Raw genomic sequence first — 21,147 nt, forward strand, 5'->3', positions numbered from 1 at the left:
CTTCTATGTCCCTATATGTCACTTCCCAGTGGGCCCATGAGGGGTCCTGGTACCCCCAAAGCCATCTCAACCACACAAAGGGGTCCTGGTGTCCCCATGGGTAGCTCCTGGTGTCCGCATTGTTGGTTCTGAGATCCCCAAAGCTACCATGACAACAAAAGGGAATTCCCATGGGTGTCCTGGTATCTCCAAGGCCACCACGGTCATGTCCCTGTCATCTTCTGTGTGCATCACCACATGTCCCCCCTCCTGGAATGGGATAAGATTGGAGACCTCCAGACCTTGCAGGAAGGTGACAGCCCCCAACCACCAAAATCAACAAGTGTGGTCCAAGAGTGGTCCTGTTACATCCTGCCACAGGCCAAGGGCTCCTGGAGTCACTAAAGGGCCATTTGAGGGGTCTTGAGGGGCTGCCAGGGAGGCAAGATGGCAGGGTTGGATAAGGAGCTCCAGTCTGCAGGTCTGTGGTGTTCACTGCAAACCCTGGGACTCCAACTTCTGTGGGACTCCCCAAAAAAGATATCCCTAAGGAGTCCCCAACCCCAAGGGGACCCCTCATGTCCCACAGGACCCCTCAATCTCCATGGGATGCCTGTGACCCTTCCAAAATTCCCCAACGCCAGTGGGACTCCCCACACCCTCCCAAATACAGTAAGCCCACTTGAAAAAAGGCAGAACCTATGGGAATCCACAGACCCTCCCAACTCCTATAGGACTCCCCCCAATAAAAAAAAAAAAAAAAAAAAAAAAAGGGACCCCCAACCACAATGGGACTCCCCAAACTTAATAAGACCTCGTCCAAATAAATAAATAAAATAAAATAAAATAAAATAAATCAGAAGAGTAGCCCCCGGAGTCGCCAGTCTCAATGGTAGACCAACCCTCCCAACCCCAATAAGACCACTCCCTCAAAAAATCAGTACCCCTAAGAGCCCCTAACCTCTATGGGATGCCTCCTTTATATCACTCTAATGGGACCCAAAATTCCTCTCCTGATGTCTCTCAGTGTCTTTGGTACACACAGCATCTCCTCATTGTTCCCTCCCTGGTGGTTCGGTGCACCAGGTCCCCTTGGGCCCTGTCCAGGAGGCTCTGGGACCCCAATATCACCCTCAATTTCCCTTTGTTCCCACTCCAGTGGCTCTGGGATCCCAATGCAGAAGTCATCACTGAAAAATCATAATTTTGTTTCTTCATCAGCAACTTCAGTTGAACCCAGAACTTTCTCACACCTCCATTAGAAATAAAAGTAAACTGCAAGTTGATTGGCTGCTGAGACTTTAACCGCAGAAACCTGTACATCTTCCAGGAAGGGATGTCTGGCAAGAGATTAAATAACCGTTTGCAGGGTCTTGCTTTGCAGGTCACCAACTCATTCACTCATCATACCAGAAAGGGGTGGAGAAAGGGGGAAAAATCGTTTTCCCCAAACTCACTGTAAATGACAGTAACTTTGGTTAAAATAAAATAGTCCAAGCATTTTTTTCTTACTTTTAAGGAGACAAAAGCTTAGCATGAATGTGCCAGGAAGGGTGGAAGCAAAGAGCTTTAGAGCACCGTAGCTAACCACAGCACTGTTGCTGGCATGGCTCTGCCCTACAAAGCACTGCTTCAAAGAGCACTTCATGGCCAGAAAAGGCAGAAGTGGTTTAAACGTATACCAGTAGAAAATAACGCCAAGTCTTAATCAAAGACGCATTTCTGTCCTCTTTCGTGTTTCTACACAGCGCTCCGCACTCAGATACGAGGGAAGGACACAGACGGCCACGCCCCAGCAGGCGCAGGGCACAGAGCAGCACTCCTGCAGAGCCACCTCGTCCCTCCGCTGCGCGGCCATCCGCTCCTCACAGCGCTCCGACGGGAGCCCCCTCGCAGCGTGAGCCCGGGGCACGGAGCAGCGGGTGGGGCACCTACTGGCACCGCTCTCACGAGGCCCTCAGCCCTCCTCGTGGGAGCGGACGAAGGCTGCTGCGGGCGCCGCAGTGCGGACGTTCGCTCCGCTTGTCCTCTCAGGAAAGGAGCGGCGGGACACTGCCTGAGGCAGGCCGGGGTCGCGGTACGGCGAGCGGGTATCTCGGTTCTTCCTGGGGCTGCGAGCGTAAGCGGCGCTGTGCCGGGGGGGCGAGGCAGTCCCTGGCGCAGCCCGCGCCCCCTCTCCCTCTCAGCCCCTCCACCCTCCTCCGCCACCTGAGCGCTCGGAGCGCCGTTCCCGCTCCGGCACCAACCCACCGCCACCCTGGCCGGACGCCAACCAACGCGCGCCGCAGCGTGCGGCTACTTCCGGAGACGTCACTTTCGGCCAGCGCGCGCGGCCACTTCCGACCAGCTCGCGGCTACGTCTGGGGACGTCACTTCCGGCCCCGCGCTCCGGATGCGTCACGGGGAGGGGGTGGGGAGCGGCGGTCTCGCTGTGGCCATTAACCGGGGCCCTGCTCCCGCCGAGCTTTGTTGGTGCGGAGTAACGGTACCGGGCTCGGCAGGATCCGCTCGGCGCGCTGCTGCCGTGTCAGAAGGCGGTTTCTCCACTTGAGGTGGAGGACGGGGCCGCGGGGAGAGGCCTGTGAGGTGCCGCGCCGCCTCCTCATGCCACGACCCAGGGCTGGCGCGGAGGGCGCAGCCTGCGCAGCACTGCCAGGCCCGTTAGGCAACGGCACACTGCTGGAGCCTGCTCGTAGCGCACCTCACGGCACTAATGACTCGTAAGAGACGGCAGGGTTCCCTGAACGCCCCACTCATGTGATAGCGGAGGCATTGGGTTTTGCTTTTCCCTTAGCACCGGGTGCCGGTGCAGCAGGCAAGATCTGGGTGCAAATCGGGGCAGAGCTTGGAGGACTGGCACTGCGTGCAGCCGAGTCAAGGTCTAGATCAGGTGTGGCTCAGAATAATCCCTAATTACAAACAGTGCTGCATGTTCTCACATTGCTGACTTCTCGATGCTGTTTTAACTGTGTTAGAAGCACAAGAGGTGCGTGTGTCTGCATACGTTCAAGCTTTGGGGGCGCAGAATTATTCCCTCAGATCATCTGGTTGTGAAAAGACTGCCACAGTGGGTAGTTAGTACCACATGCAACTTGCTTTCCTTGCAAATGGAGCATTCACTTATTAAGTTCACTGAAATGCAAACACGGAGACTTCAGAAGCTGTTAACATTGCCTTCTTCAGCCCCACTGCTGAGGTCCTCTCTGTTTTAATGTCAATTTTTTTTAGTTCAGCCAGATTGAGCCTGGACTGCAGAACTGGGTTCAGAGAAGTGGGTTTCAAACTAACAACTACATCACAGATCAGCAAAGGCCAACAGAATTCTTACCACATAACTTGTTTCTCCACGCAGTGCTTTTTAGAGCCAAGGAAGCCTAGCATCATTCCTTTCCTCTTAAGAGTTCCATTTTGAGGACTCTCCCAGACAAGCCTGAGAAGAGTTCCTGCAATTCCCACTCATTAACATTTCAGAAGAAAGTCTGTTTGATTAAGGCACAAGTCCTCCCAGAAATCTGAATTTCAGAAATGCAGCTAAGGGCCGAGGGAGATGAGAGCTTCAAAGGAGAGGGTAGGGAGGAAAAAAAGAGGTGGTCTTTTGAACAAGCATGATTTTCGCCTACAGAAAAGCCTCTCCTTTCTCTTTTACTGACACTTATTGCCTATGTGAGCTCAGTGCAGTTCTAGGTAGCCTGCTGCTCTTGCCATTTGAGGATAAAGCTTCAGGCTTATGAAGATTAGATGCATTTGTTTTCTTAACACATGGAACATATACTGTAAAGTATAAATACGTATGATATATGTGTTCATTCTGAATATGTGATATTCACTAAGCCAAAAAAGGGAAAAATGGAGGAATTTACGTCAAGTTTTTAGCTACATTGTCTGAAATACAAGTGTGCAGAAGTCATCACTGAAAACTCTTAATTGTGTCTCTTCAATCAGGAACTTCAAGTAAACCCGGAATGTTTTTTACGCCTCCATTAGAAAGAAAAGAAAAGTAGCAAAAATAAATGTTAAGCTGATTGGTTGCTGAGACAGCAATGATTTTATGCACAGAGGTCTGTACAGCATCCCCCAGGGAGGGGTGTCTGGCAAGAGATTTTGCAGGTCATCAACTTGTCTAGAAATTTGTTTCTAGTTGTACTAGAATGAGGTGGGGAAATGACTTGTTCCCAAACTCACTGTGAACGACAGTAACTTTGGTTAAAATAAACTAAAAAGGTAGACAGAACTTTGTCTCCTTTATTAACAGATTCAGGACAAATTTAAAGGGCAGGGGAAGGGGAAAGGGAATGGGGACATCATTCCCCAAAAGAGAAACAGGGCTGCACAGGGCAGATAGTGGATTCTGAGGTGGTGGTGTATAAATAAAGGGCAACAGTCCCTGTTAAGTTCTCCACTCACACACATGCACACAGGTTCTTGCATCCCACAGCTATCAGGACTGGATACTTAATAGTAGGATGTGACAAATAACTTGTGAGCATGCTGGGCTAGCCTCAGGGAAAGGCAAGCCTGTTCATGGGATTGCTTTTGCTCAGGGACCTGGGGGCATGGGATGGGTAGTGTGGAAGGATGGGGATGTCCATTGTGTACCTCGTGGTGATTTGATGCTGGGTGAGAACAGCCAGTAATTTAAATTATATGATGTTAAATTACTACATAATACCACGTCATACTATTACTATGATATGCCTTGTTAACAGCAGTACGGTAGTAATTACCCAGGTTAAGAATGAACTCCACTGGAACCAGAACTGGCTTCTGCATGCAGCAACCGACACTGTGAATCATTCTTCCCACACTGAAGGACTGTTATGACAGATGAAGTCCAAAGTTATGAACTAAATGAATACCGTGGACTGTGTACATTATTGGCTCATAAATAATGAGAATAATATATGTGTATATACATAAAAAAGCAAGATAGGTGATGGTAATTAGTTAGGATGTGTAGAAAATGTGGAACCTGAGCATGATGTAAATGATATGGAAATAAGGGGTGGATATTGTCACAGTTTCAGCTGAGACAAAATTCTGTTCTTCAGAGTGTCTGGTATGATGCTAAGTTTTCGTTCTAAGAGAAAAACTATGTTGATAACACATCAATGTTTAATAGTTGCTGATAAGCAGTTTTGTGTAGAGACAAGTCCATTCACGGTGAAGGGCCCAAGTTGCTGTGAGGGAACAGAATGAGAACAGACAAACTGGCCAAAGGGATATTCTATACCATATAGCATCAAGTAAAAAAAATATATATTTCTTATAATTACTCTTTCCTTTTTCTCTAACTTAGTGTATAGATTTATCTCAATCCATGAGTTCTACTTTGATTTTTAAAATTTTCTCCCTCATCCCACAGGGAAGGAGAGTGAGTGAATGACCATGTGGTGCTGAGCCACCCGCCAGGTTAAACCACAACACCGTGTTGTGCTGCCAGACAAGCTGCTGCTCGGGGGCCTAATTGCTGCGTGGTAACAAAGCTGACCTGCAACACCGCACCTGTGGGACCCGATAGCACTAAGGTCAGCTCCCTGCTGTGCTAATAAAGAAAACCCTTACAAACATCTTACCAAGATTTACTGTACATTTATTCTTAACACATGGAGCATAGTATAAATATTTCATACTGAATGACATTTACTGAGCCAATGACACTGCTGACAACTAATGATGATAGTGGAAGACACGTTATAATACACATGATAATGACTCTTGGCAACATACAGTGAGATGTTAAGACACAGGATGACATATGATGGATGACAATACATGATGATATGCAACACTGACTTGTGACAACAGATGATGACACGTCATGATACACAGCAACAAGTGATATTGAGTCACAGTGATGAATGATTGCACATTTTGATGTGTCTTGACTCAAAAAGACAAGTGATGATATGTAATGACACTTGACAATAATTTGTGATTGGTGGACTTTAAAATCTCATGGCATGTGATGACAGATAATGACAACTCATGATGATGGACAGTGATATGTCATGAGACATGACACAATTTTGTATCATGACAACAGATAACACAAATGATACACTGGATTGACGCATGACAATGGATAGCACGCAATGATGAATGACAGTACTTCATGACACGTGTCAACACACAACGATGAGTTGTGAATATGAATGGCAACGCATGATTTGGAGCAGAGTGGTTGCAAGCTGTACAGAGAGAGATATCATAGAATCATAGAATGGCCTGGGTTGAAAAGGACCATAACGATCATCTAGTTTCAACCCCCCTGCTATGTGCAGGGTCACCAACCACCAGGTGGTTCAAGGCCAGGCTGCCCAGAGCCACATCCAGCCTGGCCTTGAATGCCTTCAGGGCTGGAGCATCCACAACCTCCTTGGGCAACCTGTTCCAGTACCCTCTGTGTGAACCTCTTTCACCACCCTCTGTGTGAAAAACTTCCTCCTAATATCCAACCTAAACCTCCCCTGCCTCAGTTTAAGACCACTCCCCCTTGTCCTATCACTATCAACCCTTGTAAACAGTTGTTCCCCTTCCTGTTTACACTCTCCCTTCAAGTACTGGAAGGCCACAGTGAGGTCTCCCCAGAGCCTTCTCTTCTCCAAACCTTTCCTCATAGGAGAGATGCTCCGGCCCTCTGATCATCTTAGTGCCCTCCTCCGGACCCGCTCCAAGAGCTCCACATCCTTCCTGTGCTGGGGGCCCCAGGCCTGGATGCAGTACTGCAGATGGGGCCTCACAAGAACTGAGTAGAGGGGGACAATCACCTCCTTCTCCCTGCTGGCCACCCCTTTTTTAATGCAGCTCATAACACAGTTGGCCTTCTGGGCTGCAAACGCACACTGCTGGATTATGTCCAGCTTCTCATCCACCACGATCCCCAAGTCCTTCTCCATGGGCTGCTCTCAAGAAAATCTTCCCCCAATTTGTATAAATACCTGGGACAGCCCCAGCTCAAGTGCAACACTTTGCACTTGGCCTTGTTGAACCACATTAGGTTTATGTCCCTGTCTGGGACCCTCTGGATGGCTTCCCTTCCCTCCAATGTATCGACTCCACCACTCAGCGTGGTGTCCTCTGCAAACTTGCTGAGGGTGCACTCGCTGCCATCATCTGTCATTGATGAAGATGTTGAAGAGCACCGGTCCCAAGACCGACCCCTGAGGGACACCTGAGGGACCAGCCTCCACCCTGACACAGAACCATTGATCACAACCCTTTGGCTATGACCAGCCAACCAGTTCTTAATCCACTGAACAGTCCATCCTTCAAATCCCAGAGGGAAGGATGTGGTGAGGGACTATGTCAAAGGCTTTGCAGAAGTCCAGGAAGATGACATCCACCGCCCTTCCTCTGTCCTCCGTTGCTGTCACTCCATCATAGAAAGCCACCAGATTGGTCAGGCACGATCTGCCCTTTGTGAAGCTATATATATATTTTTAAAAGAGTAGAAAAGTATATGGTTGTATGTACTTAACTGTGGAGAAGAAAAATAACAGTAATAAAGATTTTCCTGTTTCAGAGATAAAACGAAAGGCAGGAAATATGTATAGACATTTTTTCTTGGTCCCAAGAGCTCTCAATCCCAATATGTAAGAAGTCAAGCAGGGAAGGTAGCAGACCAGTTTGACTAAGTTGAGCCCTCTACGTCAAACTAAAAACAAAATACACAGGCAGCAGAGGCAGCGATATACATCCTATGAAGAGAACAGTGATATGGCTTGGGAATGCAGGGATCCAGTTACTGCTCTCACCACACCACCCAGTTCAGAAAATCCAAAGCCAGGGATTGGAGGATGAAGAACCGCTTGCTTCAAGAGATGGCTAAGTTTGACACCATCAGGAGACCCTGAAGGTACACAAGCCCAAAGGACCTGATAAGATGCGTCTGAGGGAACTGGCAGATGAAGTTGGTAAGCCACTATCAATCGAATCAGAGAAGTTCCCAGTCCAGTGACTGGAAAAGGAGAAACATAAGCCCCATTTTTGAAAAGGCAAAAAGGATGACCTGGGAAACTACAGGCCTGTCAGTTGATCATAAAGGAAATCTTCAGGAAACTATACTAAAGCAAGCCGAAAACAGAGGTGATTGGTGACAGCCCTTACTTCACTAAGGGCAAATCATGCATGACTGATCTGTTCTTCTATGGTGACATTGTAGCATTAGTGGATAAGGCTCAAGCCCGAGCTTCTGATGTCATTTGTCTGGACTGACGTAGATTCGACAGATTCAGTGGATAATGAATTAGCTGGACAGTTACACTCAGTGGTTGTCATCAACCACTGTCGCTCACTGTGAAGGCAGAGATCAATGGTGAACTTCAGGAATCTATCCATGGAGCCATTCAAATAACATATTGATGTTGTACTAAGATACCTGGTTTAGTGGGCAATGTTGGCAATAAGTGGATAGTAGGACTAGAAGATCTGGAGAAGAGGAGGCTCAGGGGAGATCTTATTGCTCTCTACAACTCCCTGAGAGGAGGCTGTGGCAAACCGGGGACTGGCCCCTGCCCCCAGCACAAGAGGGAATCAGAGTCACCAAGGCAGGAATCACCAGATGTGATGCTTTCTGCTCTGCAGTGCTCCCCACAGACAAAGCCCAGACGCCAAGGTAGAGCCCCAGCCCTCGGCCCAGAGGAATACATGGGCAGTGCTGGTGCAGCCTCTCCCTACCCAACGAGAAGTGGAAGCAATCCTTCTTGTCCTCTGTTGCTTAGACACCAGAGACAGAGGTACCCACTGATGAAAAATAAAATCTGTTGGGTTCGTGAAGCACACTGTGAGATTATCTGAGGCACGGGTGATGGTAACATGCAGCATTATCTCATTTCTTTCAGGGGTGGTTGCTGGGAAAAACACAAGGGCTGTGGTCCATGGGTTTCTACAAATGCACTACATCCCAGTGATTGCACTGCTTTTAGCTGTGCTGCTGTCTGGGCTGGTGATGACCTGTACTGCTGTGTCATGGATGTGGCAAAAATGTCTGTGAGTTGGCTTTTCCCCAAAGTAGTTTATCGCTGCATTTGGCAATGAAGCAGTTGTGGTGACAGGATCCTGGACGACCAAATCAGCTGCTGGCAGCATGCTGCTAGGATTAATGTTGCAAGGTCTTTTAAGTGTCCTCTTAATTCCCATCAGTGAGTAGTGCTTTCTGAAACGCATTCTCACACAGCGTGCAAGAGAGAAGAGACAGCTCCAGGACAAGCTCATCCTGACAGTGACTGGGAGAGAGACCAAATTGGAGACAAAGGCAGAGCAGAGATGGGAGAGGCAACAAAAGAGAGTATACTTGCCCAAGAAAACAATAATTTCTACAGCGGATCCAGTCCATTCCCCTGCACCTTTGAAGCAGAGTTTGAGTACCTGTGCAGCAAAATCAGCACAGATCCTTCACTTTGTCTCCCAACAGCTCTCCCATGGACAGTGTCTCTTCCCCAGATACCCACAGTTCTCGGGGTTCCCCATAGCCATCTAGTGCCCCGATTACTTGTGTCAGCAGGGCTGGGGTTCCCTGGAAGACCCCACTTTCTGAGTAATAAAGACACCCTGTCCAAAAGCATCTGTTTTGACCATTTCCATTGAGTTATAGTGCATAGGGCTGAGGCCAGCACTTTGTGCAAGGGAAGCTATAGGATAGCTGCACAGCAGTGAGGGACTCCTTGGTTCCAGTCTCAGCTTGCTTTTCTAATTGGACTGTCACCCAGACTCCTTCCGGAACAGGGAAGTGCTGGGGAGAATTGATATGTGAAGAGTTGTCCTCAAGCTCTTCTGGGCTACTGACCTGAATCAGGGCAAGCAGCGAGAGAAGGAAGCGCCTGGAAGGAGGAGTTTCCAGCACTGAGCACATCTTGGAGAAACAACATGGTAACAAAGGCTAGCAGTACAGTGCTTATACCTGCAGGTGAATAGACGACAGCCTGCCCTATGGCAGTCATAGATTAGAAATCACAGATTGGAAGGGATCTCAAGGACCTTCGAGTTCCAAACCCCGTGCCACAGACTAACACAGCTAACTGGTAGATAAGGCACTAGATAAGGTGCTCAGGGCCTTATCCAACCTGGCCTTGGAACTCCTTCAGGGATGGAGCAACCAAAACCTCTCTGGACAACCTGTTCCAGCACCTTACCACTCCCCCTTGTCCTATCACTATCTAGAAAAATTGATTTCCCTCGTGTTTGTAAGCTCCTTTTAAATACTGGAAGGCCACAATGAGATCTCCATGCAGCCTTCTCTTTTCTAGGTTGAACAAACTGAGCTCCTTCAGCCTGTCTTCGTATAGGCTCCAGCCTTCTGATCATCTTCATGGCCCTCCTCTAAATCCTCTCCAAAACCTAGACAACTTTCTTGTGCTGGAGGCCCCAGCCTGGACACAGTACTTCTGAGGGAGCCTCACAAGGGCAGAGTAGAGAGAGACAGTCACCTCCCACACCGTGCTGGCCACCTCTGTTCTGATGGAACCTGGGATAGCATTTGCCTTCCGGTTGCGAGAACACACTGCTCGCTCATGTTTAGTCTTTTGTTTACCAGGACCCCTAAGTCCTTCTCAGCAGTGATATTCTCAAGGACTTGTCCCAGTTTGTATGCGTATCTTGGATTACTTCAATCCAAGTGCAAAACCTTGTACATTGCTTTGTTGAACCCCATTTAGGTTCACATGAGCCCACTTTTTGAGTTTATCAAGGCCCCTCTGGATGGTGTTCCTCCTTTCTGCTATATCAAATGCATGGTCAGCTTGGTGTCACCAGCAAACTTGCTGAGGGTGCACTTGATCCCATCATCCATATCATTGACATGTTAAAGAGTACCGGACCCAAGACAGAACCCTGGGGGTCACTGCTCATTACCAGCTTCCACCTGGACACGGAGCCATTGTCCACCACCCTTGGGCTGTGACCTTTAACTGGTTCCTTATCCATTGAATAGTCCACCCATCAAAGCCATATCTCTCCAATTTGGAGACAAGAATGTGGTTGGGGAGCATGTCAAAGGCCTTGCACAAGTCCAGGTAGATGACACCAGTTGCTTTCCCACTAACCACCGAAACCATCACTCCATCATAGAAGGCCACCATATTGGTCAAACACGACCTTCCTTTGGTGAAGCCATGCTGGCTGTCTCGGATTCCCTGCTTGTCCCACAAGTGCCTTAGCACGTCTTCCAGGACCAGTTCCAAGACCTTCCCATGCACAGAGATGAGGTATGTTGGCCTGTAGTTGCCCAGGTCCTCCTTTTTTACTTTCTTGTAAATGGCAGTGATGTTTCCCTTTTTTTAGTGTCTGTGGATTTTGTCTGATGGCCACGACGTTTCAAATATGATGGAGAACAACTAAGCAATCACCTCAACCTGCTCCCATAGGACCCTGGAATATATGCTGTCCAGCCCCATGGGCTGGCGCGTGTTCAGTCTCATGCATCAGTCGTGGACTTGCTCCACCCTTACAGCAGGAGGGGAGGAGTTTGCTCCCCCAGTTTCCACTTAGAGGGGCATGTTCTGATCTGGGGAGGAGTGCTTGGATTAGTGCCCAGTGACTGATGCAGGGATGGGTCTTGTCCATGTCAGTAAAAGCAGCAACTGGTTAAACAGATCTACAGGCTCTCCTGCTCTAATGCATTTTTTTCAGTGGGACAGTGTGTCCCAAAGGGTTACAGTGTGTCTGTGTACATCAGCGACGCTTGGCCCGTTTTCATCACGACAACTAAGTTGCATCCAGTCCAGCCCTTCTGTAACACAGAGGGCTCCCTTGCCTCCTGTCCTTCCCTGCCTGTGTCTGCACTCCGGTCATGAAAGCCGTCCCATCACGTCTCGCTGAGGCCTACGATCTCATAGTGCTGAGCCTGGGCTAAAAATTCCCATTCCCCCCTGCTTATTTCTCCTGACGCGTGCATTTGTGGCGAGGCATTGAAGTTGGTCCCTTAATGAAATGAAGTTGTGTCGCAGCCCAGCGATAGCTGCAGACATCCATCTCAACACCAAAACCCACTGTTTTAAAGTGAGGCTGGCCAAGGAATGGAAAGGATGGCCCCGAGAAGCTGTGGAGTTGTCATCCTTTGAGATACTGACACCTGACTGGACTACGTCCCCACCAACCAGCTCAAGTTGATCTTGCTTCAGCAGGTGGCTCGGACTAACAAGCCTCAAGATGTCCCTTCGAACCTCCACAGTTCTGCTACTCTGCGTTACTTCTGTTACTCTTTCTGCTCCGCTTGGTTGAGTTTTCTCCTGCACAACATGCGCGTGCACACGCGCACAAACACACGCACACACACACACAAGAAGAAAGAAAAAAACAAAAAAGGAAAAGGAGCAATCCACAAGCTGTGGAGCTGGGACCAGAAGCACTTGCATGCTGATCTCTCCCAGGCACCGTTCCTGTTCCAGCCACGCTCTTGCCTTCTCAACCATAGGCTTGCGATTGTCCTGGGAAGAGATGGATCACGATGGGACTCGGTTTCCCCCGCAAAAGAGAATTTGGCCCTTCCCAACTAGCTTTGTCAAGCTCAGGCGTTTCTTCCTTGGTCAAATTCTCCTCTTTGTGAAGGAGACGGTAAACAGACTCAGTGTCTTTCTCCCTCCCAAAATGGAGTGCGGGAGATCGCCTGTTTCATGCCTCCTGGCTTTCTGTGCTTTTCAGTGTCCCGGGACAGCTGGCTTGGGCCCTTGTGGAGAAGGAGTTGGAAAGCTGACTGTCTTGTGAATGGGTGATATTCCTTGAGTTGAGTTTCTGGCTCGATACAAAAATGTTTCCTACCAAAGTAGCGTGAGCCAGCATCGGTTCTTACTGCCGCAGGAGGTTCTCATATCCCTGCAGCAGTGAAAGCAGCCCAGGAACTCGGCACAGAAAATGCGGTCTCCCTTCACACTTTGCTGCGTGGCTCCTGAGAGGTGCCAGTGAGCAATGATTGTCCTTCCCAGAGAGCTCTCAGCATGGAATGATCTTATGTCCCTTGCGAGGAAGGGAAGACACTGCACTATCAAAGCCCAGAACTACGGAGTCCCCCAGAGTTTTGCCAGGGGACAAAGTCTGTTGCATACTGCGCTGGCGGGGGCTGGGGAAGGAGGAAGAATGAAAGGAGACTCGTTTCCAAAGCTGATGCTCAATGTCTTTAATGAGAAAAGGAGAGGAACATGCACCAGCTGAGAGCTTCAGCAATGCCCTTTGGACATTCTGCAAAGCTCAGTGATAGCAGAAGAGCACGGATGGTAAGCAGGGGGAAGAGGGCGGGCGATGAGGAGGAGAAGTTGGTGGGAACTCGGCTCCTCTGCAGAGCGTGGCCATGCCCTCAGGGCTGGCTCCAGGGCTGCCTTCAAGGCCCGTGGTGCTCATGCACAGGCAGGTGATCCATGGGCTTTAGCAGAAGAGATTGCCACGTCCCAGAGTCCCACAGAGCCCACGGCCCAGCCCTGACCACCCAAAGCCCCCCAGGCCCAGGGAGCCCCCAGCACCGATGGGCACACTGCCAGCGCTGAGAGAGCTCCCCACGGCAGCGGACGCTGTGGATCCCACGGCTGTGCTCTGAGGGAAGGAGCTGAGGATTGGGCCCGGCAGCGTCACCACGACTGGTGGGGGCTGGATCGCAACGCTGGAGTCGGCACAACGAAGGACACACGGCTCGTTGCAGCTGTTGGCAAGCGGGGCTGGGCCGCAGGCGGCTGTCTGGCACGGGCTGTAGCACGACATGTCTGGCGGAGGCGGGGGGTGACTCTGCAAGATGGAGGCGAGAGTGAGCTGAGGGCTCGAGCTGTCTCTCAGCGCGCTCTGGTGTCACGAGCCAAGAGTTGAAGGCCCTGCCGTGGCTGCTGAGGGGGTGTTTGTGAGTATTTGGGTAGGCTTGGGGTGGGTATTTGTGGGTAGTTTAGGGATGATGGCAGGGAGGGAAGCTCCTCCTGTCCAAGTGAAGCTCCTTTCCAGGGCAGGCCCTCTCCAACCCGCGCTTGCTCCATGACCAAGGGTCCATGTCCAGTCTGCAAGGATGTTTCCCTCACAACCCACAACCATCATTCTAGTCAGCCTTGAAGGCTGGCCTGGAATTTTCAGCTGTGAGATGAGGCTCCTCATCTCACCGCATCCTGAGGTCGGAATGATGAAGAGGATGCCAACTCTTTCAGGGGGGATGAGTTTATCCTTGCTGCTATTGCCTCAGTCGGGGAAAGATGTTCTTCTGCGGTGCAACAGAGAAGCATCGCTCTCAGCATCAGTCTGTGGAGGTCCTGCTCGTGAGCCCTTCTTCCCTGCTGGTGGTTACTTATTCTTCCAGAGGCAAGACCTCAACTTGTTCCCTCTACGGCTTTTCCCTCTAAAAAAGCTCTCCTTCTCCTTCCACAGCTCTGCCCTTCTGTCCCCGTCACTCCCCCCGCTTCTTTCAGAAGGAGACAAGTGCGAGCCAAGCGCTACAGGGCTACTGAAGACAGAAGCCACTACGTATACAGAGAAGGCATCTCTGGTGGGAGTAGCTCTCGTGAGCAAATTCCACGCCGTGCTACTAATGCAAAAGGTGCCTCAAGGATGGTGGAAGAAGAGGCCAAGGCACTGGTTAAAATTTCTGGCCGCACAGCCAGGGCCTCAAACGGCTTTCAAAGGAGCCCTCCAACGCCCCGTTTCAGATGGAAAAGCCACGCTCCCCAGTTCCCCTCCCCCAATACAGACAGGCACGGTTGGCAGTCCCAGACCGCTTGCGGAGGACAAGGCAGGAAAAATGCACGCAGCCCCCCTCCTCGGGAGGCGTTCTGACCAGTGAGCAGACAGAAGGCAAAGCGAGCGCGGACTTACTGGCTTCACAGAGGAGAGCAAGGCCCAAGCAGGGAATAGAGCAGCGGGGAAACGAGGCGCCTATTTATACTGAGCCTGATGGCCCCGAGGGAGCTGAAGTGGCAAAAACACAAGGCGCCTTCAGAAGGGGTAATTTTGGCTTCCCAAGCTCTGCTGGTAGATGAAAGACATTCCTCCTTCACCTGAAATGCTTAGCTCCCTGGTCATGGTGCGTAAGGCTGAAGCAATCTGGTTGATAGCAATTCTGTTGCTTCCTCAGGCCGACGCTCGTGAGAGGTCTCGTTGCCATTGCTGGTGAAGACTTGCAGAAGAATCGGGCCGTGCGCAGGTGCTGTACATGTCCTCCCCTTCCCGAAGATCATGGCCCCCGCTGGGTCGGACTTTGCGCGTGGAGCACTGCTGAAGGGAACGCACAAGCGTCTTGCACTGACGGGCTGAGCCTGACCCTGAGCAAGAGCGGTGCCGGCAGGCTGCGGAGGATCTCAGAGCACAGGCAAGCGTCTGCAGGAGACTCAGATGCCCGGCTGAGGGTGGAAGGTGATGTTCAGCCCAGGCCCCCCGTGATCTGGAGAGAAGCTTCACAGCGCGTATGCAGGGAGGGAGACAACGAGACTGTAGCTGGAGTGGGTCAGGTCGCTCCATGGCGAGTCTCTGCTCCCCCCGGCCGTGATGAAAAAAGCACACGCTTTTTTTTTTCCTGACCTGCAAAGGCTTCCAGCTGTTTCCCTTATTCGGGCAAGGTCAGAGTGTTTTCTGTGGGCAGGGCACGGGCTGTGCCTTAGCAAACTGGATTTACTCGTTACACATCTGGGGAGAGGCTGGAGCACCAGGAGGCCCTGATGAAGGAGGGAGGCTGCTGAGTCATGCCTGGAAGTGGGCCGCCACCAAGTGGGTCTGCTTCAGCATTCCCTTGCCAGACCACACCGGCCTTTGGCCCTTTCCCTAGTCACTTCTTTTTCCAGCCGTGCACCGTGGAGAGAGAACCTGGCTTCCTTTCTCTTGGTAAGGGACAGAGAGGCGCAGGTAGTGCCTTTTAATTGCAAGGCGGCCCTAGCAGGCCACCTGCGACTGACCAGGAGGTGCTGAGCCACTGTAAGGAGCTTCTGCTCCACCTCACTCTGAGTCATCCATCCACACCTTGGCAGCCGGGAAAGGAAGTGAGACGTGCTAAGGGCCCTAGGCACAACCTCCCGTCCTCGTTCCTGCAGAAATGCAGCTTTTTGCACAGCGTTGTCACAGCCATTGGCATCCTGCCCGACCACTTGGCAGTGCCTTGAAAGGAGCTGTCATGCTCCTCTTGGTGAAAGAGCAGTCAAAGGAGGACGGGCCCTGATGCCCGCACTCCCATCTCACTCAGAATGTTTAGGAAGGAAGACGGTTTGAGAGTGGGTGGCTTCTGTTCCCATGGCGGGTTGCTCTCCTTCCAAGCGAGTCTCCCCCCTGTATCAGTAACAAACGCTTTGCTGAAGTCCGGCTAAACAGGGCTCCACAGCCTTTTCCTCGCCCACCGTGCTGGCCTTCTAGGATAACTGGGAGGAGCTCCGGTTAGTGAAGCAGGAGCTGCCGTGCGTAGAAAGCCGTGCTGACTGGCTGTGATCATTGGGTTGTCCTCGACGCGCCGTGTGATGGCACTCGAGACAATGTGCTCCACGACCTTCCCTTGTACCGAAGTCAGACGGAGGAGCCTGTAATTCATCGGAGAGTCATAGAATCATGGAATCATTTGAGTTGGAAGGGAGCTTTAGAGGTCATCTAGTCCAACTCCATTGCAATCAACAGGGACATCTAAAACTCGATCGCGTGCTCAGAGCCCCGTCCAGCCTGACCTTTGTCTTACATTCTTTTACCGTCAGTAGCCCATTTGTTCTCTCTCCTTATCTTAATTGGGTAGACTCTTCCATCTGCTTCTTTGTGCCGGTTGGCTGGTCGATCCCGTAGCCCTGTCACAATTTCTGCCACGCTGGTCTTTTGCCTGACTCCTGCGCAGCGACGCTTGGCCCCTTTTCATCACGACAACTAAGTTGCATCCAGTCCAGCCCTTCTGTAACACAGAGGGCTCCCTTGCCTCCTGTCCTTCCCTGCCTGTGTCTGCACTCCGGTCATGAAAGCCGTTCCATCACGTCTCGCTGAGGCCTACGATCTCATAGTGCTGAGCCTGGGCTAAAAATTCCCATTCCCCCCTGCTTATTTCTCCTGACGCGTGCATTTGTGGCGAGGCATTGAAGTTGGTCCCTTAATGAAATGAAGTTGTGTCGCAGCCCAGCGATAGCTGCAGACATCCATCTCAACACCAAAACCCACTGTTTTAAAGTGAGGCTGGCCAAGGAATGGAAAGGATGGCCCCGAGAAGCTGTGGAGTTGTCATCCTTTGAGATACTGACACCTGACTGGACTACGTCCCCACCAACCAGCTCAAGTTGATCTTGCTTCAGCAGGTGGCTCGGACTAACAAGCCTCAAGAGGTCCCTTCGAACCTCCACAGTTCTGCTACTCTGCGTTACTTCTGTTACTCTTTCTGCTCTGCTTGGTTGAGTTTTCTCCTGCACAACACGCGCGCGCACACGCGCACAAACACACGCACACACACACACAAGAAGAAAGAAAAAAACAAAAAAGGAAAAGGAGCAATCCACAAGCTGTGGAGCTGGGACCAGAAGCACTTGCATGCTGATCTCTCCCAGGCACCGTTCCTGTTCCAGCCACGCTCTTGCCTTCTCAACCATAGGCTTGCGATTGTCCTGGGAAGAGATGGATCACGATGGGACTCGGTTTCCCCCGCAAAAGAGAATTTGGCCCTTCCCAACTAGCTTTGTCAAGCTCAGGCGTTTCTTCCTTGGTCAAATTCTCCTCTTTGTGAAGGAGACGGTAAACAGACTCAGTGTCTTTCTCCCTCCCAAAATGGAGTGCAGGAGATCGCCTGTTTCATGCCTCCCGGCTTTCTGTGCTTTTCAGTGTCCCGGGACAGCTGGCTTGGGCCCTTGTGGAGAAGGAGTTGGAAAGCTGACTGTCTTGTGAATGGGTGATATTCCTTGAGTTGAGTTTCTGGCTCGATACAAAAACGTTTCCTACCAAAGTAGCGTGAGCCGGCATCGGTTCTTACTGCCGCAGGAGGTTCTCATATCCCTGCAGCAGTGAAAGCAGCCCAGGAACTCGGCACAGAAAATGCGGTCTCCCTTCACACTTTGCTGCGTGGCTCCTGAGAGGTGCCAGTGAGCAATGATTGTCCTTCCCAGAGAGCTCTCAGCATGGAATGATCTTATGTCCCTTGCGAGGAAGGGAAGACACTGCACTATCAAAGCCCAGAACTACGGAGTCCCCCAGAGTTTTGCCAGGGGACAAAGTCTGTTGCATACTGCGCTGGCGGGGGCTGGGGAAGGAGGAAGAATGAAAGGAGACTCGTTTCCAAAGCTGATGCTCAATGTCTTTAATGAGAAAAGGAGAGGAACATGCACCAGCTGAGAGCTTCAGCAATGCCCTTTGGACATTCTGCAAAGCTCAGTGATAGCAGAAGAGCACGGATGGTAAGCAGGGGGAAGAGGGCGGGCGATGAGGAGGAGAAGTTGGTGGGAACTCGGCTCCTCTGCAGAGCGTGGCCATGCCCTCAGGGTTGGCTCCAGGGCTGCCTTCAAGGCCCGTGGTGCTCATGCACAGGCAGGTGATCCATGGGCTTTAGCAGAAGAGATTGCCACGTCCCAGAGTCCCACAGAGCCCACGGCCCAGCCCTGACCACCCAAAGCCCCCCAGGCCCAGGGAGCCCCCAGCACCGATGGGCACACTGCCAGCGCTGAGAGAGCTCCCCACGGCAGCGGACGCTGTGGATCCCACGGCTGTGCTCTGAGGGAAGGAGCTGAGGATTGGGCCCGGCAGCGTCACCACGACTGGTGGGGGCTGGATCGCAACGCTGGAGTCGGCACAACGAAGGACACACGGCTCGTTGCAGCTGTTGGCAAGCGGGGCTGGGCCGCAGGCGGCTGTCTGGCATGGGCTGTAGCACGACATGTCTGGCGGAGGCGGGGGGTGACTCTGCAAGATGGAGGCGAGAGTGAGCTGAGGGCTCGAGCTGTCTCTCAGCGCGCTCTGGTGTCACGAGCCAAGAGTTGAAGGCCCTGCCGTGGCTGCTGAGGGGGTGTTTGTGAGTATTTGGGTAGGCTTGGGGTGGGTATTTGTGGGTAGTTTAGGGATGATGGCAGGGAGGGAAGCTCCTCCTGTCCAAGTGAAGCTCCTTTCCAGGGCAGGCCCTCTCCAACCCGCGCTTGCTCCATGACCAAGGGTCCATGTCCAGTCTGCAAGGACGTTTCCCTCACAACCCACAACCATCATTCTAGTCAGCCTTGAAGGCTGGCCTGGAATTTTCAGCTGTGAGATGAGGCTCCTCATCTCACCGCATCCTGAGGTCGGAATGATGAAGAGGATGCCAACTCTTTCAGGGGGGATGAGTTTATCCTTGCTGCTATTGCCTCAGTCGGGGAAAGATGTTCTTCTGCGGTGCAACAGAGAAGCATCGCTCTCAGCATCAGTCTGTGGAGGTCCTGCTCGTGAGCCCTTCTTCCCTGCTGGTGGTTACTTATTCTTCCAGAGGCAAGACCTCAACTTGTTCCCTCTACGGCTTTTCCCTCTAAAAAAAGCTCTCCTTCTCCTTCCACAGCTCTGCCCTTCTGTCCCCGTCACTCCCCCCCGCTTCTTTCAGAAGGAGACAAGTGCGAGCCAAGCGCTACAGGGCTACTGAAGACAGAAGCCACTACGTATACAGAGAAGGCATCTCTGGTGGGAGTAGCTCTCGTGAGCAAATTCCACGCCGTGCTACTAATGCAAAAGGTGCCTCAAGGACGGTGGAAGAAGAGGCCAAGGCACTGGTTAAAATTTCTGGCCGCACAGCCAGGGCCTCAAACGGCTTTCAAAGGAGCCCTCCAACGCCCCGTTTCAGATGGAAAAGCCACGCTCCCCAGTTCCCCTCCCCCAATACAGACAGGCACGGTTGGCAGTCCCAGACCGCTTGCGGAGGACAAGGCAGGAAAAATGCACGCAGCCCCCCTCCTCGGGAGGCGTTCTGACCAGTGAGCAGACAGAAGGCAAAGCGAGCGCGGACTTACTGGCTTCACAGAGGAGAGCAAGGCCCAAGCAGGGAATAGAGCAGCTGGGAAACGAGGCGCCTATTTATACTGAGCCTGATGGCCCCGAGGGAGCTGAAGTGGCAAAAACACAAGGCGCCTTCAGAAAGGGTAATTTTGGCTTCCCAAGCTCTGCTGGTAGATGAAAGACATTCCTCCTTCACCTGAAATGCTTAGCTCCCTGGTCATGGTGCGTAAGGCTGAAGCAATCTGGTTGATAGCAATTCTGTTGCTTCCTCAGGCCGACGCTCGTGAGAGGTCTCGTTGCCATTGCTGGTGAAGACTTGCAGAAGAATCGGGCCGTGCGCAGGTGCTGTACATGTCCTCCCCTTCCCGAAGATCATGGCCCCCGCTGGGTCGGACTTTGCGCGTGGAGCACTGCTGAAGGGAACGCACAAGCGTCTTGCACTGACGGGCTGAGCCTGACCCTGAGCAAGAGCGGTGCCGGCAGGCTGCGGAGGAGCTCAGAGCACAGGCAAGCGTCTGCAGGAGACTCAGATGCCCGGCTGAGGGTGGAAGGTGATGTTCAGCCCAGGCCCCCCGTGATCTGGAGAGAAGCTTCACAGCGCGTATGCAGGGAGGGAGACAACGAGACTGTAGCTGGAGTGGGTCAGGTCGCTCCATGGCGAGTCTCTGCTCCCCCCGGCCGTGATGAAAAAAGCACACGCTTTTTTTTTTCCTGACCTGCAAAGGCTTCCAGCTGTTTCCCTTATTCGGGCAAGGTCAGAGTGTTTTCTGTGGGCAGGGCACGGGCTGTGCCTTAGCAAACTGGATTTACTCGTTACACATCTGGGGAGAGGCTGGAGCACCAGGAGGCCCTGATGAAGGAGGGAGGCTGCTGAGTCATGCCTGGAAGTGGGCCGCCACCAAGTGGGTCTGCTTCAGCATTCCCTTGCCAGACCACACCGGCCTTTGGCCCTTTCCCTAGTCACTTCTTTTTCCAGCCGTGCACCGTGGAGAGAGAACCTGGCTTCCTTTCTCTTGGTAAGGGACAGAGAGGCGCAGGTAGTGCCTTTTAATTGCAAGGCGGCCCTAGCAGGCCACCTGCGACTGACCAGGAGGTGCTGAGCCACTGTAAGGAGCTTCTGCTCCACCTCACTCTGAGTCATCCATCCACACCTTGGCAGCCGGGAAAGGAAGTGAGACGTGCTAAGGGCCCTAGGCACAACCTCCCGTCCTCGTTCCTGCAGAAATGCAGCTTTTTGCACAGCGTTGTCACAGCCATTGGCATCCTGCCCGACCACTTGGCAGTGCCTTGAAAGGAGCTGTCATGCTCCTCTTGGTGAAA

The 21,147-nt window shown here is 51.9% G+C and overlaps 2 protein-coding genes and 1 long non-coding RNA gene across 3 annotated transcripts; 1 reads left to right on the forward strand and 2 right to left on the reverse strand.

Annotated features, from left to right (window-relative positions):
* The first annotated feature begins 1,143 nt into the window (after nt 1-1,143).
* On the forward strand, nt 1,144-5,551 carry LOC146543816 (uncharacterized). Its single transcript, XR_014884706.1, has 2 exons — nt 1,144-2,869; nt 5,342-5,551. It is a non-coding gene; the product is annotated as an uncharacterized LOC146543816 (long non-coding RNA).
* A 7,539-nt stretch (nt 5,552-13,090) lies between these two features.
* Nucleotides 13,091-13,920, reverse strand: LOC104916727 (beta-keratin-related protein). Its single transcript, XM_010727741.2, has one exon. It carries the CDS (start codon nt 13,660-13,662, stop codon nt 13,333-13,335), a length of 330 nt encoding a protein of 109 aa, XP_010726043.1. The 5' UTR covers nt 13,663-13,920; the 3' UTR covers nt 13,091-13,332.
* A 4,459-nt stretch (nt 13,921-18,379) lies between these two features.
* On the reverse strand, nt 18,380-21,147 carry LOC146543817 (beta-keratin-related protein). Its single transcript, XM_085229745.1, has one exon. It carries the CDS (start codon nt 18,748-18,750, stop codon nt 18,421-18,423), a length of 330 nt encoding a protein of 109 aa, XP_085085871.1. The 5' UTR covers nt 18,751-21,147; the 3' UTR covers nt 18,380-18,420.

This window comes from Meleagris gallopavo, chromosome 8, assembly GCF_905368555.1.
Source record: "Meleagris gallopavo chromosome 8, MGAL_WU_HG_1.1, whole genome shotgun sequence".
NCBI classification, from domain to species: domain Eukaryota; kingdom Metazoa; phylum Chordata; class Aves; order Galliformes; family Phasianidae; genus Meleagris; species Meleagris gallopavo.

Bases quoted from the DNA above. Each gene is read 5' to 3' on its own strand.
- LOC104916727 (XM_010727741.2), bottom strand. From the start codon at position 13,662: ATGTCGTGCTACAGCCCGTGCCAGACAGCCGCCTGCGGCCCAGCCCCG.
- LOC146543817 (XM_085229745.1), bottom strand. From the start codon at position 18,750: ATGTCGTGCTACAGCCCATGCCAGACAGCCGCCTGCGGCCCAGCCCCG.